Source organism: Muntiacus reevesi, chromosome 6, assembly GCF_963930625.1.
Source record: "Muntiacus reevesi chromosome 6, mMunRee1.1, whole genome shotgun sequence".
Taxonomy (NCBI): domain Eukaryota; kingdom Metazoa; phylum Chordata; class Mammalia; order Artiodactyla; family Cervidae; genus Muntiacus; species Muntiacus reevesi.
Genome location: NC_089254.1, coordinates 90,922,656 through 90,948,794, shown reverse-complemented (window position 1 = coordinate 90,948,794; position 26,139 = coordinate 90,922,656). Strand labels below are relative to the sequence as shown.

Genomic DNA, 26,139 nt, shown 5'->3' with positions numbered 1-26,139 from the left:
CCCCTGAGACGGGCATCCCCACCTTGCTTGCACATGTGTGTATGTGTGTGTGGCTCGAGTGTGCTTGCACATGCACACACACGTGAGCTCACACAGTCTTGGCCTGTCCTGAGCCCCATGCACTCTTGCGGGCACCAGGCTGAACAGTGGGCACCCCTCACCCCATAGAGATCTCTATGACCAGCTTTCTCCTTTCTTCCCATCCTGGCCGCAGTATTCCTATGAAGGGATGGAGATCAACAACCTGCCGGTGGAGCTGACGGTTGTGTGGAACGGGCACTTCAGCATTGACAACCCGGCTCAGAATAAAGGTGCGGAAGGCGGGCCAGGGAGGCGGGCAGGGAGGGGCCGCTCCCATTCAGGGCGGCGCCGTTCCGTGCCCACCCTCCACGCCTCCCCAGCACCCCCACTGCTCTGTGACTGCTCCAGTGGGTGGGCAGCTGAGTGCAGTGGAGGGAGCAGGGTTAGCAAGGAGCAGCTAGCTAACTGGGCCCCTGCTTATGGGGTAGACTTCCCCTCCCAGCCATGTTCTTCTGCTCAGGCCTTTTTTGCATCCAAAAGGCAGAGCAGACAAGGCTGCCTGTGTCCCATACAGACGCCAGGACTGTGTTCCCGGTCCACACTCCTGGCTCCCCCCTGCCCTGCCCCCACCTCCAAGCCCCTCTTGCCCTCTGCTTACAGTTCACCTCTATAAGTGCGGGGCCATGCGTGAGAGCTGCGGGCTGTGCCTCAAGGCGGACCCGGACTTTGAATGCGGCTGGTGCCAGAGCCAAGGGCAGTGCACCCTCCGGCAGCACTGCCCCGTCCACGAGAGCCAGTGGCTGGAGCTGTCGGGCGCCAACAGCAAGTGCACGAACCCCCGCATCACAGAGGTGAGCCGTGCTCCGCTGGGCCCTGTCCTGCCCCCTGGCTGGGCCCTGAAAGGCACGCCTGGCATGGTGGCCGGCACGCCATGGCGACGACCAGGTGCCCAACTGGCTGCAGGCAGCCTCATTTTCCTGCAAATCTGCAGCAGCTGTAGGCTTGGCTCAGAGGCCCTTCCCACATCAGAGGAGGTCGAGGCCGAGAGGGCTCAGCTCAGCTGTCCTTGGCGTCGCCGTGTGCCAGGAAGGATGTGCAGTCCTCGACTCCCCTTACTGGACTCCAGGAGTCTCGGTGACGAGCCCATAAGGCTTCATCGGTGGCAGCTCATTAAGCAGTCAGCTCATGAGCCCAGGCTGCATAGGGGTCAAGGGCATGGACCCCAGCCCTGGAGTGGCGGAGGTCAGAGCAGAGAGGCTTCAGGGTGAACACAGAGTGAGACCTAAGCTTTAAGATGGCAGAAACAGCTGGGGAGCATGGTTAGGAGGATGCAGGACACAGGCAGTGCAGCCAGGAGCGCTGATGGGCAGGGCAGAGCGAGAGATGCAGATACTGGGGTCACAGAGATCCCGGTGCCATCAGCTGATCCCAACTAACTGTTGGGTCCCATGGCCCTAATTCATCTCTATCTCCAGGCCTCAACTTGCTCATCTGTGCCATGGGCCTAAGCACCCACCTCCCAGAGCAGGGACAGGGATTATATGAGTACATTCGTACAAATGCTTGGTTGACGCCCTGCTCATGGGGATCTCATCACCTTCTTCCTCCTTGTTCATCATCAACCTTGTTAAATTCATTGTTAAAGTGTCTAAGCCCTTTACTTCCCTGGTGTCTTGACAGCCACACTCCCTCAGGAAGACCCGCTAAGGCACCCCCTACCTTGATGGAATCCCTTACTCTTCTTGTAGAATAAGGAAGAGACATGCCTGTCTCAGTGACAGGACAATGTCTGATACGTCGACTCCTAACGCCCAGGATTTAGCACATAGTGGGTGCCTCGGTGCTTGGTGCTGATAATGATAATGTCACAGCAGGGACAGAGGGAAGAAGAGGAGAAGGAAGCTCGGTCTGCCCATCCATAGTGAGTGGATGCTGGGCACCCAGCCCTGGGCCGTGTCACACACGCCCGCGTCTGGTACCCTAGCAATTGTGGCTTGTTGTTTAGTCGCCAAGCTGTGTCTGACTCTTTGTGACCCCAGGGACTATAGCCCACCAGGCTCCTCTGTCCAGGGGGTTTCCCAGGCAATAATACTAGAGTGGGTGGCCACTTCCTTCTCCAGGGGATCTTCCTGACCCAGGGATGGAACCCAAGTAGGCTGCGTTGGCGGGTGGATTCTTTACCACTGAGCCTCCGGGGAAGCCCAGAGTTACAGGCTGCACGTTTGTGTGGCGCGTCAGAGTCTGTGAAATCGCCGCCTATCCTGTACCACATCTGGGCTCACAGCAACCCTGCTGCGTGATTTCCTAGGGCTGCAGCAACCAAGCGCCTTAAACAGCAGAAACACATTGTCTCTCAGTTCCGGAGGCTGGACATTGAAATCAAGGTGTTGCAGGGTTGATTCATTCTAAGGGCTGTGACGGGAAGGGTCTCTTCCAGGCTGCTCTATCCACCTGCTGATGCAGGAGACGCAGTTCAGTCCCTGGGTCAGGAAGGAGACAGGGCTTATCCACTAAACAACAACAACTCCTTGGCTTGTAGGTGACTGTCTTCTTCCTGTGTCTCTTCACATTGTTTTTTTTCTATGTTGTGTCTCTGTGCAAATCTCTTTTTATGAGGACACCAGTCATATTGGATTAGGACCCACCAGAATGACCTCATTTTGACTAGACTACCTCCATACAGACCCTTTCTCCAAAGGTCGCAATTCTGAGATGCTGGGATTTAGGAACTTTGACATATGGATTAAGGGGGACACAATGCAACCCATGAATTGGGGGTTATTATCACCCTCTCCTACATAAAAGATTGACACTGAGACCTACTCTGACCAAAGTCTAAATCAAAGGAGTCCTGAAAAGCTGGTCTCTTGATTCTTGGATTGCTGTCTCCCCCCCTGCAAAGGCAGAAGAACGTCCACTCATTCCCTGGCTCCTCCCCTCACAAGTAATGCACACACAGCGGGGATGTGTAAGACAGGAAGGGGCTTGACTCCTGAGTGAGCAGGTCTTCCAGTAAAACAGCCTCCTGGGCGTGGCCCCCTGGGTGTGGGCCCCCCCCACGTTAGTGCCTCCCCCCATGTTAGCCGCTTCACCCTCCACATCCCTGGTTCTCCAGATTCAAGAGAGCTTCATTCAGTCCTGACTTCAGTCTCCTGCATGAGTCAGAATCTCAACAATAGTTCTCAAACCACGGAACAATACTTATGCATTTTACATACAGAATTATTTGGAAAAGGCAGGCAGGTGGATGCCTCTGGTCCCACCTCTCTATGAGGGCCCCCCTCCTTTCCCGCCACCCCCTACCCTCAGAGCCCGTAGCAAGAAACCATCCCCCGGGGCTGCCTTGCAGGACTGCTAATGGTGTGTCTGGCAAAAAACGATGGGACTTGCTTTCTTCTTGGCCCGAGACCAAGAAAATCACAGGGAGGAGACGGCAAATGAAACAAATCTCCCTGCGACAAAGGCTATTTACTGGCTCCATACTGGTATTGGCCCTCCGGGGATCCCGGACACCTGAGGACTGAGCCAGAGATAAAACTCCCTTTTCAGGACCACAGGCCAGAGCTGGAATATCATGATGCTGCTGCTGCCAGATGCCAGCGGCGCCCTGGAGACTGGCCGGGCAGACATCTGGGGAGGACAGGGGCTGCCCCGGCCCACCCCCTTCTCTCTGGTCACCTTCCTCACACAGAAACAAGCCTGTCTCCAAAGAATCTCTTTTTTTCACTGCAGTGGGAATGTGCGTGTGCACGTACGCTTACTTAGAGATTGCACACCTACACATCTCAGAAGCATAAGTGTCTTGACCTTTGTGGGTGAACAGCCTAGAAAGCCCAGCAAAGCTGTTACTCCCTTCCGCATCTCTCACCCTCCTGCCAGGATGGAATCCCCACTTGTAACCCTGGAAGGATAGAGAGTAGGTCGTACTAAAGAGTTACCCTCTCTGGACTCCTCCAATTGTGATCCCGTTGACATTGACCAAGAACCAGATGCTGGTGTTCAGCAACACCAAGAACAAGAAATGGGCCCTCCTCCAGTCTGTCAGATGCCAGGAGAGGCTAACATGGGGTGTCTTCTGCCATTCAGGTCACTACTGTGTGGGCTCATAATTAGAGCACGTGAAGTGTATGGAGTCCCCACCACAAAGCAGGCCCTTGGTTGTTGAATTCTAACATTCCAATCATGGGTTTTTAGCATCAGTGGTGATGTCTCAGGAGGGAAAGCCAGTCATTTTGGCCAAGTTTATGAAAATAAAGTCTAAATTAAACCCATCTCCTTAGAAACCAAACCAGATAATGACAGAGGAGCTGTGACAAACATTTTTCTAACTCCAGGAAGATGCTTGGATAGTTGGGATGTTCAATACAATTAGAACTTAAGAAAATAACTATGGTGCTGTCATGGGAAAGTCCATGAGGAGAAGGGAGGCATCACTGCCTGTGCTCGCAGAGACTCAGGATCTGAAGAGGAGAGGGCAGGAGGATGGCAGTGCGAGGAATCAGACACAAATGCTATGATGAAAACAGCATACAAAGGTGTCCTAAAATTTCAGTGGAGAAAGACAGAGAGAGCCTCTGGTGATGGGAAAGTGACTGTTGACAAGGATCTTGAAAGGTGGGTGGATGCCATCATGGTAAGGGCTGTGGGTTGATAGGAGGCTTGTTCATTTTCATTGAGAATGGAACTAACACGAGCAAATACTGCTGCTGCTGCTAAGTGGCTTTAGTCATGTCCGATTCTTTGCAATCCTGTGGACCACAGCCCGCCAGGCTCCTCTGTCCATGGGATTGTTCAGGCAAGAATGCTGGAGTGGGTTGCCTTGCCCTCCTCCAGGGGATCTTCCTGACCCAGGGATCAAACCTGCATCTCTTTAGGTCTCTTGCATTGGCAGGCGGGTTCTTTACTACTAACACCACCAAATAAATGCTGGTAGGCTTTAATTCTGGTTTTCTATTAATTACCCAGTAACATTGCAGGTCACATTCTATCTCTTCTTCTGTGAAATGGGAAGAGGAACAAGGGGCTTTGAACCCTGCTCCTAAAACCATCCACAAACACAGAATACTCTTCCAGAAGCTCCTGCCCATCCACAGTCCCGGACCTGGGTGCCCTTGTGGACTTGAATTCAACTCAAGGAATTGGGTGGAGGGAACGGGGTATAGAAGGGGAAGAGACTCTTCCTGTGCCATCAGCCAGTGGGGGGTGATGCTCTGTCTTGGTATCAGATTATCGTGCTTCCTCCTTCCAGATAATCCCGGTGACAGGCCCCCGGGAAGGGGGCACCAAAGTCACCATCCGAGGGGAGAACCTGGGCCTGGAGTTCCGGGACATCGCCTCCCACGTCAAGGTGGCGGGCGTGGAGTGCAGCCCTCTGGTGGATGGCTACATCCCTGCCGAACAGTAAGTGGAGGCCTCCAGAGACGTGGGCAGGGCAGGGATGAGAAGTCCACATAAAAAGATGACTGACGCTGACGTCTTCCCTGGTCAACAGCAGAGGCTCTTAGAGCTTATGCACAGAAAAGGAGAATGTCCCTCGCCTGCTAGGGTGTGTGTGTGAGGGACTCCTACAACTCCCCAACTCCTGAACTAGCCAGCTGCCACATTGGGGGAAGTCCAGAAAGAGGAAGGGGAGAGGGCAGGGAGAGAAGGGGAAAATGATCTTTAGCTCTTTGGGGGTGTGGAGATGAGTAGGAGCAAGATGGATCAATATCAAAATCTACAGTAGTGAGAGTTCAGTTCCTCCCCCTGACTCCCTCCGATGTCTCTAACTCCCCAGTCCTGTCCACTCTCAGCCGTGAAAAAAAGTTAATCCTATACAACCATCTATGGAGGCTGAGAATGGACCTCCACACCCACTCTCATGCCTGTAGGGACTTGGATTGTTTTCCTCCAGCAAAATCTGCTGGTCCACAGAAAGGGCCATTAGACACATGATCTTGACCATGGCCTTGACCTCTAACCTACCTGGCAAGGGAGGTCTGTGAATCATGTATTGCCTTGTAAATAAGTAAAGACAATTTTCCAGCCCAGCAAACACAAGCATGAAATAAATGTTCACCAGCACAGTAGAATCTATATTCTACACCCTCTATATTGCCCCTCCCAGAGTGAAACCTTACCACTTGTCCCTGTGTGTGTAAGTTCTTAACTCTTTGCAAGGTCTCACTTAAGTAGGTGAGTGCATTTACACCGTGTTGCCTGTCTTCTTGCCTGGGAAATCCCATGGACAGAGGAGCCTGGTAGGCTGCAGTCCATAGGGTCGCAAAGGAGTCGGACACGACTTAGTGACTAAGCAAAACAACAAAGGAAAGCAAAACTCATTCAATTAGTGGCTCATTTTCAATACCTGGAAAAAGGTACAATATCAGATTTTTATTTCACATTACACACCAAAATAAATTCTAGATGGAATAAAGAGTTAAGGGTAAAATATAAAACTATAAAAAGATTAGAACAAAATGCAGGTGAAAATTTATTTGATTTCAAGAAAGGGAAGGTGTTCCAGGTATGACTGCAAAAGAAAAAATATAAAGGAAAAGATTAGGAAATTGGAGTACATAATACTTAAAACTTGTGCACCAAAACCACTGTGTGCAAAGTAAAAATATGAATGGTAAGCCGAGAATACAGTTACAGTACGCTTTTACAGTACGCTTTTTCTTAACATATAAAGAGGTGCTATGGATGAAAGGCAATTATCACAAAATTAGCAGAGTGTGCATGTGCGATTCACAAGACAAAGAACCAAAGTCATATAAAAAATGTTTAATATCAGTAGCAACCAATGGAATGCAAATTAAAACAGTGGGGACAATTTTTAAAAGTTAATACCCGGTTCAAATGAGAGGCATGAGAAATAGCACATTCATACATTCATGTCAGGAGGGTAAATTGGGACGACCTTCCTGGAAGGCAATTTGGAAATGTAGGTCAAATGTCTTTAGCCTGGCCATAATACTTCTAGAACTTTCCTCAAATAAACAGAACACACAAATATTTATTTGCAAGAATGTTTATTTTGGCCCAATTTTTAACAGTGAAATTGTAGGAGCAATTTGTATGTCTAAAAATAGGGAATTAATTTGATAAATTATTGTATATACCTAGGACAGTAAACTACACTGCCATTAAATTTGATGCTGTAGGAGAATCATGACCAGGCATATACACAAGTTATATAAAGTGAGAACACAGGTTACCAAGCAGAAAAAAGAGTTTATAATTAATTTTGTAAAAGAAAAGCAAGACTGGAAACATAAACACCAAGATGTTGACAGTGGATATTTCAGGGGCTGCAACAGGGGCGCAGGGATATATATATGGCAGGTGATTTTTTTGTCCTTTTTTTTTACCGAACATGTATTAATTATGTTACTGGGACAGAAAAGCATATATTTTTCTGTGCTTCAATTCTTCATTTATAAAATGGAGATTATTTGTATTATACATTTGCATAGATCTAGAGAAAGGTCTGCACAGATTTATACACCAAGATTTTGAGAGAGATTAGTGGAGAAAGGCACACTTGCTTTTTACTTCTATACTGTGTTCAAGGGTATGAACCATTTTATAAGTGAAACAATAACAATTTTTTAAAAGGGGAGATGTTCAGACTTTTCCTTACCCCTCCCCGTGCCAGATGGACTAGGAGCAGAAACCACTGCCTGGGGCCGTCCATGTCTTGGGAGCAAAGAGCTCCGAGGCAAGGACTTGAAAACCTTAGGTCTGCTCTGAGGTCCCTGTCTGATGGCTGCGTGCCCTTGGGTAGGTCACTTTACCTCTCTAGGCTCTGCCATCTGTATTGCCTAAGCTGTTTGGCTGCAACTTCCCCTGCACTCTAATTGAGAACTGAGTGGACAATTCATGAATTAGGGACTGAGTGTCTGGGGTCCTCTCTAAGGCACCCCGTTTTTCCAAGGGCCCCCAAGGAGACCCCTGTAGATCACACTTCATTTCCTGAGAACCAGGGAGGAGCCCTTGACGGAGGAATCAGTGTCTTTCACCTCCTCCTCCCCTGCCCATCCCTGAGATGGTACTGCAGAGAAGGAGGCCCAGGTAGGTGTGGGGCCCACGGGTCACGGCAGGGAGGCCTGTGACCTCCTGTGATCCACGGGGCCGTCCTCTCCTCCTGCAGGATCGTGTGTGAGATGGGGGAGGCCAAGCCCAGCCAGCACGCCGGCTTCGTGGAGATCTGTGTGGCCGTGTGTCGGCCTGAGTTCATGGCCAGGTCCTCGCAGCTCTATTACTTCATGGTGAGTCCTGACCACCAGCAGCCTGGCTGGGCAAGTGCTGGCCACCGGCCTCTTTACCATGATTGTTGGACCTCTGTGGGCAAACCCAGGCCAAGGTCTTGGGAGTCCCGTCCTGCAGTGCCTGAGAGTTGGGGAGACGTGGGTTCACATCCTGACCCTGAGGGGCTGGGCTCCAGGGAAGTGGCTTTGACTCTTGGGCCCCAGCGTCCCCTTCTGGCTGAATGTCAGCCTGACCTGGTGGGTGAGGGTGTGGGCTATGCATGAGAACTCTTGGAATTTGAACCCTGGCTCTGCCACTTAATAACTGGGTGAACTTGGGCAAGTGGTTTAGCTTTCTGTGCCTCAGTGTCTCCATTCGTAAAATGGGGATGACGATAATAGCAACTACCCCATGGTATTGTGGTGAAGATTATATAGAATAGATCGATCACTTCTAGGATTACTACCTTGATGATTTCTAGGGTTGCCACCTTGCCTACTGTGCCCCACCCTTTCCCTGTGTGCTGGCAGCCTGCCCCTTCCATCCATCATCCCTACTCACCAGCATCCCAGTCCTCAACCTCCTTCACTACAGCTCCTCACCCACACTCCACCTGCCTCCTCCCACATTCTTATCCCCGCCTGCCCCAACACCCTTCCCCACATCTCCCTCCCCACACCACAGCTTCCGCAGACCCCACCATTGCCCTCACATTCCCTCCAGCCCGGACCCTCCCCAGACCCTGAAAAGGCTGCTGACCAGCCCTGGCCAGGGATTCTGCAGCAGGGGACCATCCCCTACCACACACACGGTGTCATTTACAAAACTATTACCATCCAGTTAACTTCTCAGGTTAATGACAGATGTGATGAGATCATTTCCTCATGACTCTCAGCTGCTTTTGGACGTGGAAGCCTGAAATGATGGATTTTACGTCTGGACATCAAATGCCCTGAAATATGTCATAGGAGCCTGTTTTTCTCCTTCCTTCCTTCCTTACTCCCTCCCTCTTCTTTCAACTGCCTTCCTCCTCTTCCTTCTTCCTCCCTTCAGCTGACAACCACGTATCACCTTGCACAGTACCCCTCCCTTGGTTATTTGATAAATACTTGCTTAATTGGTTGAATGCTATCATTTGATGGGCCTGACTTGCAGGTGACACAGTGATGAATCAGACCCCACGCAAACCCTCCCTCACACAGCCCACAGTCCAGAAGGGGAGAGGAGATGAAGGACTCTCTAGGAGGGAAGTACATCAGGTGCCCGCCCCTGCCTGGGTCTTGGTCTCTCCATTTCTCCACTCTACTCTTTGAAAACCAACCAACCTTATGAAGATGGCTGACACTGAACCCACACACAGGAACTCATGGAGAGGAACACACACATGTCATGGACTTAGCGGATATGTAGTCTTACCTGTTTGTTTAGCATTTGTACCCACACCTCGTTCTGAAAGTTTGAGGGAATTTTCAAGTTAAACCCAATACACTTTAAGACAACTAGTGATACATGTATATATATTTATATAAGTGTATATAATATACATGGGCTTCCCAGGTGGTGCTGGTGGTAAAGAACCCTCCTGCCAAAGCAGGAGATGTTAAAATATTCAGATTCGATCCCTGGGTGCAGAAGATCCCCTGGAGGAGGGCATGGCAACCCACTCCAGTATTCTTGCCTGGAGAATCCCATGGACAGAGGAGCCTGGCGGGCTACAGTCCATGGGGGTCTCAACGAGTTGGACATGACTGAGGTGACTTAGCACGCACACACACATATAATATATATACATTTATATACACAGACACTGTTATTGCAGCAGAGCTGAGAAGCAGAGACAGGCTGAACCGGGGAGAGTCAGTGACAATGCTCCCCACGTGTCTGAGAGGGGTGGCATGGGCGGCGATACTTGGGCATGAAACGTGGCTCTGAATTACCTGGCGGCTGTGGTAAAAGGGAGGACACCGCTGCGTGGCCGAAGCAAGCGCTGGACTTTCCTGGCCAGTCAGAGACCTGGAACGGTGTTCATCCCGTGGGCTCTTGGCAGAGACCAGGTGAACGGTACCAGGAGCAGCCGCCACCTCAGGAGGCTGATGCTTGCTTGTGCCTCCGCTGTCTCTGTTGTTTCCAGCCGGGCTTCTCACCTTTGCGACTAACTCCAAGGCCACTGTCCCTGGATGTCCTGCCATCACCTCCCATGGTCTACTCGTGGGAGGATAGACCCGCTGTCAGCTCCTGTAAACAGCGTGTCCCCCTCACTTGCCCATTTCCTGTCACCCAGGCCCACCACCTCTGTGGCCTTGTGATTCAGTGTCCCCTGACATCTGATATCAGTCCTTCCATCACCATGCTCTGGAGTCTGACTCTCCTCATTCCCTGTGCCATTACACTGGCCTCCTTAAATGCCCACCAATGGCCTGAGCCCTTTCTAAACCAGCCACATGAGGGAATACCATTTTCATCATGTCAACCCCCAGCTCCAGGAGAGCCCAGGGTGCCCACTGCCTCTAGACTTTGTCCAAGTTCCTCGGTCTGCTCTGCCCACCTATCTAATCCTTCCTCAAGCCTTTGAGTGGCCTGACTTCCTTCCCTTCTCTGTCTCCTTCTTCCGCTGCTCCTTCTGTGCTGTCTGCTCTTGGTTTTAACTCTTAGAACCTGTCCAGGCAGGAGACATTCAAAAGCCCCTTCCTTCTGCTCTCAGGGAAGGTCAGTCTTGCCAGCATGATCATTTCTACCCCAGAGCAGGATATGGTTGGATGTAGGGTATTGACGGAAGGCTACATGGAAGGAGCCAGAAGGAAAGGCAGGATCTATCTAAGACGGAATACAGCTTTCCATATGGATCTCGAGTAGTGGGAGGCTGTTCCTGGCATAAGGTGTGACATGGAAGGGCACCAAAAGATGGGAGCAAAAGGGAGCTGGGAGGCAGGGGTCGATGGGGTAGATGAGAGATTGGAGCAGAAGGGCATGTGAGGTGTGGCCACAAGGCAAAAATGCACTGGTCCAGCGGGTCCCGGGGACCCAGACGTGGGTCGCTTTTCTATTTGATGAACTATCCTGGGGATACATGTCCTCTTGGGAAGAACTTCAGGGAGGGGGAATGGTGCTAGGGACTCCAGCCTCCACCTACAGCCCACGTTGCATTTAAAGATCCGGTTGTTGAGCACCTCCATACAACTGCCAGCAACAGAACTCCTAAGAGTTTATGGTGGGAATGAGGAGCAGAAGTCCCCCGGCTATGAGTCATACCAAGGAGGCAGGAAGGACAGAATGCTCCTCCATCATGTTCCCCTCCTCCCAGCACCTCAGAGCCTTCACTGCCTTCCTACCCCGCTGGGCAGCTTAAAGGGGGGCACTCTTGGGACCTCCCACAGATTCCCTTCTGATTCAGCTGGGGAGCCCTTTCCCGCCTCCTCTGGGGAGCAGGGGTACTTCTCAGGGCCTGGTGATACTGGGGAGCCCCAGTATCTGGAAAAACCATAGCTTCGAGTAGACAGACCTTTGTTGGCAAAGTAATGCAAGGTCGGGGCAAAGTTTGGGTCTGCCTCAGTTTCCCTCCACAAATCAAGCCAGGCTCTGATGTGTGGGTTTATCCACTACAAACCCTGATGCCAAGGCCAACAGACTCCAAGTCAGCACTCTTGAGCTTGTCACCAGTTCCATCCCTAGAGATCTCTGTGAAGGGAACGCTCTTCCCTGCCTCCATTGGGGAGGGAGCCAAGGGAGGAGGTGGCCAAAAAATGCCAGAATTTGATTTCCGATGTAGACCCACTGAGAAATATTTGTGAAGCAAGCCTTGGATATGAATAGTTTCTCACAATTTTAAAACACCTGCCCTGTCGCCCTCTCCCGGGCCCCTGGAATAACTCCATGCCCAGCCAACCCCACGCAGAAATACCACTGCAAAGCCAGGATTACTCACCTCTACCCCTTCTGCCCATCAGGCTGTCAAAAAACCTGTTTTCTGTTTCCCTTTGCCCGCTACCCCTAAGTAACTCACTCACATCCCCTTTCCTCTATGGGCAGGTCAGCAGGAGCCAACTCTGAAAGTTCTCTCTTTACAGACTGCGGGACAAAGCCACCATCGGTGGGAAGTTAGAACCAGAAATTTGTCAGGCGCTTCTGAGAAAACCATTTCCCCCCCATTCTTTGTGATCAGAGAGGTTAAGTGACTTAACGCCAGGTCACACAGCGCAATCTAGGCAAAACTAAGAAAAGAAGGCTCTTTCCGAAGCTTCTTCCCACCTTTGCGCAGCTCTCAGGTTGAGCCAGCATCAGAGCCAGAATAAGCCTTTCCTAGGCTTGGTGGGTGCCACGAGGCTGCCAGAATCGGGATCAGCGGGGACCGAGGGGGCGGGCCCCGCGAACGCGCCTGCGCAATGGTACTCGTGTGTCCCCTCGCGTCCCCCCGCATGTGCCCAATGCGGGAGCCGAGGCGCGCCCCTGTCAGGCCGCCGGGCTGCAGGCTTCGCTTGACACTTCTCCCCCCGTTGTGTTATCGATCGAGGCCTCTCCGACTGGAGGTGGCCTGCCCGCTTCGAGGAGCTGAGTGGGTTCAACTTTTGGTGCTGAATTCTTTAAGGGAGTAGAGAAGAGAGAAATCTTCATTTAAATGCAGATACAGGCTTCTCACCTGGGACTAAGAAAGTTTTTTCCATTAAAATGCTAATGAAAGAACAAACTGAAACTCCAAATCCTCAGCTCACAGAGCCGTCCCCCGCCCCCTCCCCACCCCACCCCCAGCCCGACTCTTCACTCCATCCCCTGACCCTTCTTTGCTTCTTCTCCTGGCTTTCCCTGGGACTCACACATCCTGCGGCCCTGGGTAGCTCTCTGTGAGAGGCCTGTGAACCCAGCAACCCATCTTCTTGAGAGCAACCCATGCTGTAGACTGGAGAGGGGGTGAACTCCAGCCCCGGAGTCATGTCTCAGGCCACTGCTTCACTCTATGACCTTAGAAACTTAATATCTCTGACTCTTGTCTTTAAGATGGGCAGTAATGCCTACCTTGTAGAATTGATGGAGGGATCAAGTATATATATATGTATATATATATATATGAAGGGCATATGAACCTGCTCGCTGGGAGCCTGCCATGACTAAGGATTCCGCAAGGCGGCTGCAGGAGTTGGGTACTGCCCCAGGCCTGCCCAGAAGCATCCTCAGGCCAGATCCTTTCCTGCACAGACGCTGACTCTCTCAGACCTGAAGCCTAGCCGGGGGCCCAGGTCCGGAGGCACACAGGTGACCATCACGGGCACCAACCTGAACGCGGGCAGCAACGTGGTGGTGATGTTCGGCAAGCAGCCCTGCCTCTTCCACAGGTAACTCATCTCAGGGCCGGCTCCAGGGATCCCAGCGCAGAGGGTGGGCAGGGCTGAGCGTGGCAGACTCCAGCTGACCTTTTGGAGGTGCTTCTTCCTTCCTGAGAAAGTGACCATTCTCTCTGAGAGGAGACTTTATGGGCATGCTTGGCTGTGGCTCAGTCCGGGGATCTGCCAGGGATCCCTACCCTGGATGGACCTGTCATGCTGTCTCCTACCATTTAGCCTGGATGCCCCCATACCACCCACTGTGCAGGAGGATCCTAGGGTTCCATAGGACAGGGTTTGGAATCTAGGGTACCTGCCCCCTGGGTTAGCTAGCTCCTGGGCAGCTACTGCAGAGCCAGCCAAGACTGCTAAAACCTGGCCGAGGGTCACAGAACCTCCAAAGGCAACTGACTTGCCTTTCCTTCTTCTGGTTCCACTGTCCAGTCCCAGGAGGACACACCTTCCAGGAGCTGAGCCAGGAACCTGGGGTGGGGGTGAGGGTTAGAAGGGAGGCGGGAGGCGAGAGGTACATCTAATGCACAGCTAGAAGAGGTGTGGTTGGCAGGAAGCTCTGCAGAGAGATTGTCCTCTGCAGAGAGAGATTGTCTGGGAGAGTGCTATACTGAGGGCCTGATGTGAAATCAGGCCAGGCCAGACCTTGCCTGAGTGTTCCAGAAAACATGGCCCTGACCCTTGTTAAAATGGTAAGTACGAGCTTGTTCAGGACTACTGCCATAGGTAGTAGTATCACAACGGGGATAGAGATCAGACTTCAAATACAGCAGACAGCTGGGGATTTATAGCCAAGGAGCAGAGTGAGGGAGGCTGAGGATGGAAAATTACTAAGAGGAAACAAGGTTAAGAGGATTCTTGCTAAACCGACTTAACAAGACTCTTGCTGAAGGCAGTCAGGGTGATCAGGTATCAAGAGTGAGGGAGGCAGAAGCTGCCCAGATATCAAGGGTATTCAGATATCAGAGTGGTGTGGGGGATTCTTACTAAATTGAGTTAGCAGGATTCTTGCTAAAAATGGGAGTAGGCAAGTGGAAGGCAGGGCCCCAGAAAGAAGCCTAGTCAAAGAAGCGGGCTCAGAGGAACCTGTCTACAGTTGGGTCAAAGACAGAGTCTTGATCAGTAGATCTCAGGGATTAGTGTCCAGGGTAGCGCTCGACCACTGCCCCCAAGGAGTCTGATGAACAGGGATGGATGCAGGAGGGCCCTGACCCTGGACCGGGGTCCTGCCCAGCACCCAGGAGCCCAGCTCCCCATCTCCCCTCCTCCCTCCAGGCGTTCTCCATCCTATATTGTCTGCAACACAACGTCCTCAGACGAGGTACTGGAAATGAAGGTGACGGTGCAGGTGGACAGGGCCAAGATCCACCAGGACCTGTTCTTCCAGTACGTGGAGGACCCCACCATCGTGCGGATCGAGCCCGAGTGGAGCATCGTCAGGTAGGGGCTGTCCCGGCCTCAGGTGTCCCTCCCTCTCAGAAACCTCGGCGATGAACTGGGAGCGGTGTGGGTCAGACCTTCCTGCCGGGGCTCCCTCTTTCTACTGAGAACGCCTCTGAGCGGGACCCAGCCCTGGAGGCAAGCTCTGGCCAGTAGGAGCTTACAGTCCCTGATTTGAGGATTGGTGGGCAACTAGGAAAATGGTGAGCGCTCTGGACTCTGAATCCAGCTATCTGAGTTCAAATCTCGGTGGAACCTTTGGGCTTCCCAGGTGGCGCTAGTGGTAAAGAACCTGCTTGCCGATGCAGGAAATGAAAGGGATTCGAGTTCGATCCCTTGGCTAGATCCCCTGGAGAAGGAAATGGCAACCCACTCCAATATTCTTGCCTGGAGAATCCCATGGACAGAGGAGCCTGGCTGGCAGGCTACAGTCCTTGGGGTCGCACAGAATCAAACAAGACAGAAGCAACCTAGCACACATGCACGCACGGGCTACTAGGAGGCTGGACGGGGCTGCTGAGGGCATCCTGACGGCATGGATGCTCCCTGGTGGTCATTGGGAAACCTTTGTATCAAGGCCTGGGTAGTGGGGGCAGGGTGAGAAGTAGACTTAGAGTTAGAATGACTGAGTACAGCTCAGCTCCACTGCTTAGCAGCCAAGGGAACTTAAAGCTTAGCTAGCTTGTCTGGATTCAGGGTTTCTCATAGGACCCCAAGAGAATTATGTGAGCTACAAACACCCAGTGCGGTGCCTGACTCCCCTTCCCTCCCCTCCTCCCCACCCCCCATCCATCCCCATCCTCAGGCCACCCCACTGGCCGCTTCAGCTTTGGGAGGCCATCTGGGGTCAGGAGACTGGGCAAAGCATGAAGACGTGGTCTCCACAAGCCGAGAGAGGGGTCAATGATGACTCCAGTCCAGAGAACAGTCTTTTGAACAGGGCCAGTAGACTTCAGCCCAGGGGCCAAATCTGGCTGTCTGCCTGCTTTCATAAATAAAGTTTTATTGGAACACAGCCATACTCATCCGTATATGTTTTGTCTCTAGCTGCTTTCTCACCATAGCAGCAGAGCTGAGTAATTATGATAGACCATATGGCCCCGAGGAGCCAGCAAGATTTACTCTCTGGCCCTTTACGGGAAGTTTGCCACCTGGCCTTACACACCCAGACAAAAGGCAGCCTTTGGGAGCCTTTGTTGCCCTCAACTGTTACTCTCTCTAAGGCCCAGGCCTTATAAGCTTTAATTGTAACGTGAAAGCAGATAAATATAAAACACAGAGAGGGACAAAGAGCCTGTGAAAACTATTCCAGGATTTGCCCCCAGGGCCTGGTGAGTCCAGGAAATTGGCATGGCCCCCTGTTCTTAGACAAACTCTATGGTTCCCCAAGGCGTTCACAGCCTGGTTTAATTCAGCTCTTCCTCGTGTCGCTGTCACAGAAATAGAGGTGTTGGCTCAGCAGTCACCCCCAGTCACCCTCACATCGAGAGGAAGGCTGGAGGTGCGTTCTGAGTGGGTGAGGCTCCAGGAGGGGGTGTCACTGCAGTTAACGAAGTCTGGAATGGGAGTGGGGCTCTGCAGACCTCTAGACTTTCCACTGCTTGCAGCAGCCGGAGTTACTGATCAACAGTGATGGGGTGATGGGGGCATTTGATAAACGTGTGTGGAACTGAGGAATGAGAGAAGGTCAGGAGATGACTGGACACTGGAGGCTCATTTGCCAGCCTTCCTGGGGGCAGAGAGCCTCTGTAGGTCTCACCAGAATCTTCCTTCATGTGTGTGCATGTGCGTGCATGTGTATTTCAGATGGGACAGGTAGAGAGCAAGAGGAAGAGAGGGCAGTAATGGATAGAGCGGTAGAGATGAATATGCATGTCAAGGATTCTTTACCCTCAATCTTATACCCACTTACCCGTTTTAAGTAGGTTCTTCTCAGTGATATGCCCCTGATTGTAGATAACTCGATTCATCACTTCCCTTTGAGTAGCCCCCAAGGAACTCAGCCCCCGCCCCATGCCAGCACATCTCAGTGGCACTGAGGGTAGGACAGTGGCATCCAGGTTTCCAATGCAAAGCTACCCAAAGACAAATCCTGTGATCTCTCCTATCGGCAATCCTCCAGCCAACCCCCGCCCAGGGTGCAAGAGCCCTGGAGTGTTTCATATTTGCATTCTTACAGGAGGTTCCTGAGTGTCTGAGCCTCAGCCTTTCCCAGGTCCCAGCCAGTTGAAGCCTCTAAGGTGGAAATTTGCAGTGTGATTGTTCTGTGCTTAGACTTTGGAGGGTCTGATAGAAGATGGTCTGGAGCAAGGCCAGTGTGAAGAAAGTTCCCTGAGAGTGGGAAGGGCAGGGGAAGAGACCCCGGGGGGCTACAGAGAAGCAGCTGGCTCAGGTCAGGAGGCTGGGGCAGGGGGCAGCAGGGGAGAAGGGGCAAGAGGACCGTGCTGCAGGTCCAGCCTCCGTGGGGTGTCCATGCTCTGAATGAGCTCAGCACAGGATGGCTGCGGACATCTGGTCATCATTGTCTTCCCCTTGGCTGCTGAGAGCGCATCCTTATCATTATACAGTCACTTGTCATCTCGTCCCCATGATCGTCATCATGCCCCCAGGTTATCACTGTCTTCAGTGCCAGAGCTCAGCCTGATTGACTGTCATCATCATCATCTTTGTGCTCAAGAGTCATTGCTATTCCCATCCCTGTCTTTACATGCCTTCTTTCTCCCCGGTCAGTGGGAATACACCCATCGCCGTGTGGGGGACTCACCTGGACCTCATACAGAACCCCCAGATCCGGGCCAAGCATGGAGGGAAGGAGCACATCAATGTGAGTCCCGGGCTGGCAGGCTCAGGGTGGGGGGCTGCCCTAGAGGATGTGGGGCTCTTTGGGGGCTCAGGCAGGCTCATCTCAGACACTGATGACTCATCACGTGCAACGCTCCCGGACACTGGGATGGTGGGATGGGGGAGCAGGCATGAGGCCACTTCCACACCCTGGCTAAAGGCAAGGAGGAGCCATTGCTCCTGGGTTACTTGGTTTTCAGACCCTTCTTCCTTCCTCCTCTGACCTGCAGTGCCACTCCTTAGCTTAGAGATAGCCTCGTGCCTGCCACAGCTGCTATGGGCAGAGCAGAGGTAGGGGCCAGCTGCAGAGCTTGTCCTTGAGTGTCTAGGTCAGGCAGTTGGGACCCATCTATGATGGTCCCGTGCCAACATCATGCTGCAACACCACGGAGGGAGGCCCAGTGGGTGGCTGGGGCTGCGCAAGTGTGGAGACCCAAGACACAAACCTCCTTCTCTGGCTCCTCCCCAGCTCTGCGAGGTTCTGAATGCCACTGAGATGACCTGCCAGGCTCCGGCCCTCGCTCTGGGACCCGACCACCAGTCCGACCTGACAGAGAGGCCCGAGGAGTTTGGCTTCATCCTGGACAATGTCCAGTCTCTGCTAATCCTCAACATGACCAACTTCACCTACTACCCCAACCCTGTGTTTGAGTCCTTTAGCCCCTCGGGAATCCTGGAGCTCAAGCCCGGCACACCCATCATCCTGAAGGTAGATTGATGGGAGAGGTAGGAGGTATGCAAGGGGAGGCTTTCCATGCTCCCAGGAAGGGGCCAGGAGTCATGGCCTTTTTCCAGATCTCATGGTGGCATCACTAACTAGCAGAGGTTGTGTTACAGCCCAGATTATGGTAAACGCTCCCTATGAGTCTGTACTAAGATGCGCACTCTCTTTGTGGGTCACAAACGCTTAGTCAGGGCAGCCAGATCCACGCTGGCCATCTGACTCCCAGCTTTGGCTCGAATCCAGGACTTGGAAGGTCAAAGACTCATACTGCTTCCTCTTGCAAAGCCCTTTGCAAACCACCTTCTAGGGTTTCTTTGCAGCATGGATAATAAATTAATTTTAACTCATATGACAATTTGAATCAACTGGTAGTGACTGACTACAGCTCTGTGTTGAGAAGGATTCTGAGGCTGCCTTTGGGAGAAGCTGAAAAGAGTGCCTTGATTATTGATTCCCACTGAGGAAAGGGGAATAGTAGTATGGTAGTATAGATGTTAAGCATTTTTTGGACTTAACTAGGGAAGGTGGCCTCTGCACCAGCTCCCCAGAAGGATGGGGCCTCGGGGTGGGAGGACACGGTGGCCAACCAATATCTGTGCTCCTGGCTCTGGAGTGGGGACTCGGGTGCTTCTGTCCGTGCAGGGCAAGAATCTGATCCCACCTGTTGCTGGGGGCAACGTGAAGCTGAACTACACCGTGCTGATTGGGGAGAAGCCGTGCACCGTCACGGTGTCGGACGTGCAGCTGCTCTGCGAGTCCCCCAACCTCATCGGCAGGCACAAAGTGATGGTGAGGCTGGTGAGACCCACCCCAGATGGCCGGGCGTCAGGGATGCTGTAGGGCGAGTGGTCCCGCTCCATCCTGGGCCACCGGGGCTTTCTGAGAGGGGATTCTGGTTTTCTTGAACTTTCCTCCTGGCTCACCCACACACCCCAGTTTCTTCTCCCCATCTCACTTCCGATTTCTTTCTTCTGTATTGTCATTCTTTCCACACTGGCTGGTGCTACAGTAAGGGCAATGCCAAACAGCATCCCGTGATGTACTCAGTCACCGTGGGGCTTCCCAGGTGACTCAGTGGTAAGGAACCCACCTGCCAATGCAGGAGAAATAAAAGGCGTGGGTTCCATCCCTGGGTCAGGAAGATCCCCTGGAGAAGGGAATGGCAACCTACTCCAGTATTCTTGCCTGGAGAATCCCATGAACAGAGGAGCCTGGCAGGCTACAGTCCATGGGGTTGCAAAGAGTCAGACACGACTGAGCACACACGCGTGCAAGTCACCTGTTAGAAGCAAGAGATGCTTCCCAGGGAGGACCGCTGTTGACCCAGGCTGGACATAATGTTATGTCCTGTGCCCGAGTCATCTGTCCTCAGGATGGGATGAGTCTTTGGGGAGCCAGTCTTTGAAGTCATGTAGGATTTTTATAGATTCCAGTTGAATGCCATTTCCTCATGAAGATGGCCATGTTTGCTACCGAATAAAATAATGCATGGTTTTTCCAGTTCTGGGGGAAAGCTGAGCCATCCATCCTCCCTCTGCCCCTGATGCCCACTCGTCTGCTTTCACAGCCAGTGATAATCCTCCTCCCTGGAGCCATTTCCCTCATCCGGCCCTGGTCCCCGGCTCACTGGTGGCTTGGGTCTGTTCCCTGGGATGCTCTGTACCCACACCCAGCTCCCTCTCCCTGGCCTGTCCCCCCCCAGGCCCGAGTCGGTGGCATGGAGTACTCCCCGGGGATGGTATACATAGCCCCGGACAGCCCGCTCAGCCTGCCCGCCATCGTCAGCATCGCCGTGGCCGGCGGCCTCCTTATCATCTTCATCGTGGCCGTGCTCATCGCCTACAAGCGCAAGTCCCGCGAGAGTGACCTGACCCTGAAGCGACTGCAAATGCAGATGGACAACCTGGAGTCCCGCGTGGCCCTGGAGTGCAAGGAAGGTAGGAGGGAGTGGTGGGACGTCGGGCGTGTGTGCTCATGTGTGTCTGTGTGCGCATCTCACACACCAGCAGCAGTGGGCAGTACTAGGCCTGGGTCTCCTGCCTTCAGAACCTCTACCTCAAGCCAGGTAGGGATCATTTCAAACCACACTAGAGCCATTTCTAGGCTTCCTTGGTGGCTCAGACAGTAAAGAATCTGCCTGCAATGCAGGAAACCCAGGTTCAATTCCGTGGAGAAGGGAATGGCTACCCACTCCAGTGTTCCTGCTTGAAGAGTTCCACGGACAGAGCAGCCTGGCGGGCTACAGTCCATGGGGTCCCAAAGAGCCGGACTCGAGAGCAACTCACATTAGCACTAGAGCCGTGTCCAGCCCAGGGTCCTGGCCGGGATGGCTTTGGCACCCTCTTCTCAGGGAGTCCCGGCGGTGTCCTGCCATGACACACTCAAGCAATCTTCATCTCTCTTCCTTCAGAAGGAAGGTAAGGCTGGAGGGCTGATCCGAGATTTAGAGGAAAGAGTATTTCACAGCTTATATATTTTTTTAAAAATTACCAACAACACCATGAAGTGCAATCAGCCACGCTAAATCCAAGAAGGAAATTTAGGAGTCAGACTCTTGTCACCCCCAGGATATCATTTGTGAGTCGCCCTGCAAGGGTCTGGGCTGGTTCTTTGTGGAGCTTTATACATGGAGTGATCAGACTGTACCTGGGGCTCTGGCATTCCCACCAGGGAAGCCACAGTTCTCGGATGGGGAAGCGAACCTCTTCCACCCTCTCTCCACATCCTCAGCTGTCAACACAGCATCCGCCTTGTGGGACTGTTAATTACCACCTTTTATTATATTTATGCTGCTTAATTTTTTTCTCCGCAATGTACTCTTCCCTCTAATTAGGTATAGTGATTAGAATCTCTTTTATGTGTGCCAGGCGTGAGGCTTTGAATATTGGAGGCGCTCGGTGACTTGAAGGAAAGCTGCAGACCTATAAAAAGCCAACTGCCTCCTTCTCCTCCCGCCAGCTGAGCCCCCCAACTGGGAGGGGGGCACAAGGAGAGTCTGAAGCTGGGTTCTTCTCAGAAAACATTCCTAAGAAGGAGCAATTAGCGGTCACACAGTGGCTTCAGGCTCAGGAGAGGGCCGTCTCTCGTTGGTGGGAGATGATAGAGCAAAGGACACATAGGATTGGCCTTGAAGGTATTTTCAGGTGTGCCCAGAGCCAGCTCTTGAACACTGAAAGGGCAGATTGGGTCCAGGGAAGGCAACCTCCCGAAGACTTGACAATAAGCCAGGCCATAACCCAGTCACAGACTCAGAAGAGGCCCTGCCTGGGCCCTCGCTGGCCTGACCTTTGGTTGTATAAACACACATATGCATGCACACACACCCACAGACACTCACTGACTCATACTTAGGTGGTCACTCATGCCCTCACACACCTTTACACTCATGCCCATGCACACACACATTTCCACAGACAGACACACACACGTGTGTTCCTCACTCGGCACACACATGAGTGCTCATCAGGGCTTTTGGTGACAGTACTTCCCAGAAAGGCTTACTGACTCCCCTTTCACACACACTGGTGCAGGTTCCATTCAGTTGTGTTCGGGTTACTCTGCCTTCTGAATAATTTTTCGTTGCAAGGGCCCCCCCATTCCCCATGTCATTGTGACCAGGGGTGCAGAGAGAGAGCAACACCGAAGGGGTCTACAGTAGCCTCTGAGGGGTCCTGGGACCTTCCCATTGTTCTGTCAAACAAGAAGCATTGGTACCCTCAAGGATCTGAGACCCAGGGTCACAGACAGGAAGTCAGCACTTCTGGGGGCAGTGGGGCCCACTGATAGTACCTGGGCAGCTGTGTTACGGTCATGTCATCAGCAGAGCCCACTGGGCACAGGACTGGCATTTTCAAGGGCCCTGGACCTACACGGGGCTAGTGAATTCCTTCTGAACTCACAAAGCATTTTTTTTCCTACTTTTGTCTGTATAAACAGAAAGAAACATTGCCTAATCAACGTCCACTGGCTGTTCTTTGCAGGTGTATTTTAATCCATCGTGGTTTGAGGTGTGTTTGTGTGCATGCACACACACGTTTGCATGCATGTGTGTACGAGTGCATTTGCACATGCTGAGGGAGAAGATGGAGGCAGGAAGGGCCAAGCACATTACCTCTGACAACCTCCTGGGGAGGAGGGCTGCACCCAGGACAGAGTGTGATCACACAGCTCTGTGACAATGGGTCCATGTACAGAACTTTCTCAGGGGGCCCTGGGAGTTGGTCTTGCAACTTCAGGACCATCTGGAGGTCTGGGCTCTCCCCACAAACAGTGGTACCCATCTGCAGATCATGATTCACCACTGGGTAGCATCACCTTGAGCAAGAAAAGACAAAGTGATATCCTCTGTGTTTATCCAGGAGGGATGTATCAGCTGGACAGAGCCTTCATCTGGCCCCATTTGGTGATCTGAAGGCTCCGGTAATCTGCGAGGCCAAGAACTGGGACTTTAAAAGAAATCATTCCTAACTAAAAGGAAAACCCACTGTAAAGCACAGAATCCAGAGCAGACCCTCTGGAACCTCTCCCTCACTCCCCATGTCCTTCCACATCCCCCTACCCCTCCATGTATTTTGCAAGAGCCAAAAGCCCTTGTTTTCAGAGTGGGAGGTCCTCATGGCCCCAGCAACAGCGCAGATCTCTGGACCTTCTGGCCCCCAGTCATGCTTTGAAGGGATTTGACCCAGGACAAGCTTCTTCATGCTGCATCTTTCTCTCGTTCCTATATTGTTCATCTCAGCTGCATTAAACAGCCCCTCCTTATTCCTACACGACTGCGGTCCATCATGCAGGTCTCAGGGGCCTGGGAGAGGGTTCTGAGTGTTGCAAGGCAGAGTAGCTCTTGAGCTGGCCCCACACAAGAGTCTCATGAGCTTGTCTCTGTGCCAGCCTTTGCCGAGCTGCAGACAGACATCCACGAGTTGACCAGTGACCTAGACGGAGCCGGGATTCCCTTCCTGGACTACAGAACCTACACCATGCGGGTGCTGTTCCCGGGAATTGAAGACCACCCCGTCCTCCGTGATCTCGAGGTGAGAAGCAGTTGCCATGGTCGATGCATTTCCTGTCACAGTGTCCGTGCAGAGAGAGACATCGGTGACCAAGTCCAGCCCCCTCGTTCAGAGGAGGGTCAGCTGAGGCCAGGAACGGGACAGGACCTTGTGGTGCCAGTCTGTCCCTTGGGACGGAAGGGATCTCGGAGCAGAGGTGAGAGTAGGGCTTTGGGTCTTAAGGGACTGTGGATCCCCTGAGAATTAGATGGAAGTCAAATACCTTCCCCCCCCCCCCGCCCCGCCCCGCTAAAAAACTGTCCTTGTAAATACACAGAAACAGGAAATCTGGCCAGCAGTGTAGGGGGTTTGTGAATCCTTGTTTAAGAAACCGCAGTATAAAGGACTTCACCACTTAGTTGGTGCTCAATAAATAAATGTGGAAAAGATAACTGCCGTGCTCAGGAGGGAGGTGGGAATGTGAATGATAAGAACGTAACTGCCTTTGTACCAGCAGGGACCTCATCCTGTGAACGTTTTATCCCACTTACTGTCTAGTGTAGTGTCTGGCTTATGCATATATTCATATTACGCTTTGTTCTGAAAGGGATTTGGAATGACTTATAAAGATAAACACCAGAGAAAAGCGAAACATATAAATGAGAAAACCAGGGCAAAGTAGTAATCCTAAAGAATAATTGCCCTGAGTTGACTGCTGACTAATATTCTGGTCCGGTTTTCAGTGCTTTACATGTACACAATGATGTAACCTCCCAGGAGCCCTCAGAAGCAGGTACACCCATTTCACAGGTGATAAAACTAAGATCACACAACAGAGAGGGAGTGGGGCTGGGATTTGAGTCCAGCAGAGTCTATATTCTTAAGGACGAGGCTATACACTTGACTTCTCAGAGACTATGTCCATGTCATGGTTTATGGCTCTGGAGACTTCTTTGGATGGATCAAAAATCTTCAGTCAGAGCACCATGGAAGATAAAACTAATTCCATGTTTACATTGTCCATAACCTAGAACAGACCTGTAACTTGAATTGCACTGTAAAGCAGGTGTTGACCCCCTTGGGAATGTCTGCATGGTTTCTCCAAGGGGAAACACAACAAGTCCCCAGTGCTCGGGGCCCACATGTTTCTCTGACTTGATTGTGGAATGAAGCACAGGAGCATGTGTGTGTGTGAGTGTGTGTGTGTGTATGTGTCTGTGTGTATGACTTTTGTGTGGACTATGCATACCTTATTTATCTTTGTCTTCCATACCTTGCATATCTTTGTCTTGCATACCTTATTTATCTATTTTGTCTTCCAGCAACAGTGCTCAGCACATAGTAGGCATGCAGGAACTGCTGAATGATTTGACCAGATGAATGTATGTCTGTTTGAAATAGGGTAGAAATGGCAGTCCTAGGAAGGGAAGTTGTGTTTGAACATGCCCATACCCCTCAAAATAAGAATTCAACTAGGATGAGTATATAGTTATTCTCTCTTTTTCACTAGCTCGAAATTCCAAGTAGATTTCCCTTAAGCATTTAACTTTTAAATCAGATTTGCTGAGACCACTTCTAAGCCAGCATCCCTGGAGGGCAGCCTGAATACTTTGGAGCAGGGCTGGGGCACAGCCTTCGCCCACACAATGGATGCATACTCACTCCACATTGCTTTCCTGACCAGTCTTATGGCCTAGATTATAAAGCATGCCACATCCTATGTATGATCTTATTCCTCATTTGATCCTATCTCATGTCTTTCCCACCTGCCCTTGCATCTCCGTAAATATTTTGTTTTGTTATTTTAAGATTTTTGATGTGGACCATTTTTAAAGTCTTTATTGAATTTGCTACATCATTGCTTCTGTTTTATGTTTTGTTTTTTTGGCCATGAAGCAGGTGAGATCTTAGCTCCCCAACCAGGGATCATACCCACATCCCCTGCATTGGAAGGCAAAGTCTTAACTACTGGACCACCAAGGAAGTCTCTCTGGAGATGTTTGGATTGTCAGGCCTGGCTTGGTGCTGGAATAGTGATCACCCAAGAGCAGTACATGCCAAAGGACTGCTCCAGGTGGTGGAGGGGAGTTTCAGGGCTCATCCCCCCACAGGATGCTGTGGGTGGTGGTGCAATTGAACACGGCACTGCTCCAGACTGCACCGATCATATGCAGCACTTCCTGGAATTGTGCAGTGCACAGCCTGCCTCACTGTCCGTAGCAGCCCTGTTTGCCCAGGACCAGAATCCTAATGATTCCCTCCCATCCTTTGCTGAAAGTCAGTGGCATCCTTACCCAGCAGCACTTCCCTGGGTCTTTCCTTGAGAGGTAGTTCTCCGAGAAAAGCTGCTGCCCAAGTCTTAGCCTTAATCCTCAGCAAGATGCACAGTCCACTAGCCCTACCCAGCAAGCTGGGCTCAACAGATAGAAACTCTAGGCCCCCTCACACCCACCCCAGGCCACCAAGCATGGAGCCAGCTCTCTCCACCACTGTGCACTGCCCTGGCCCTGCCTGCCTTGTCCCCCTGCATCTAAGGCACCCCTACACAGAGGCTTCTGGGGCTGCAGAA

The 26,139-nt window shown here is 51.9% G+C and overlaps 1 protein-coding gene across 4 annotated transcripts in view; it reads left to right on the top strand.

The window, feature by feature from the left end:
• The window catches only part of PLXNA4 (plexin A4), a 469,014-nt gene that overhangs the window by 391,583 nt on the left and 51,292 nt on the right, over positions 1–26,139 (top strand). For all 4 annotated transcript variants that reach the window (XM_065938908.1, XM_065938911.1, XM_065938910.1 and 1 more), the window contains exons 11-21: positions 215–311; positions 682–872; positions 5,270–5,421; positions 8,156–8,273; positions 13,441–13,577; positions 14,853–15,017; positions 17,748–17,841; positions 18,328–18,567; positions 19,225–19,371; positions 20,285–20,519; positions 23,470–23,612. In XM_065938908.1, the coding sequence (XP_065794980.1) occupies positions 215–311; positions 682–872; positions 5,270–5,421; positions 8,156–8,273; positions 13,441–13,577; positions 14,853–15,017; positions 17,748–17,841; positions 18,328–18,567; positions 19,225–19,371; positions 20,285–20,519; positions 23,470–23,612 (1,719 nt within the window). The remainder of the gene's footprint in view (positions 1–214; positions 312–681; positions 873–5,269; positions 5,422–8,155; positions 8,274–13,440; positions 13,578–14,852; positions 15,018–17,747; positions 17,842–18,327; positions 18,568–19,224; positions 19,372–20,284; positions 20,520–23,469; positions 23,613–26,139) is intronic.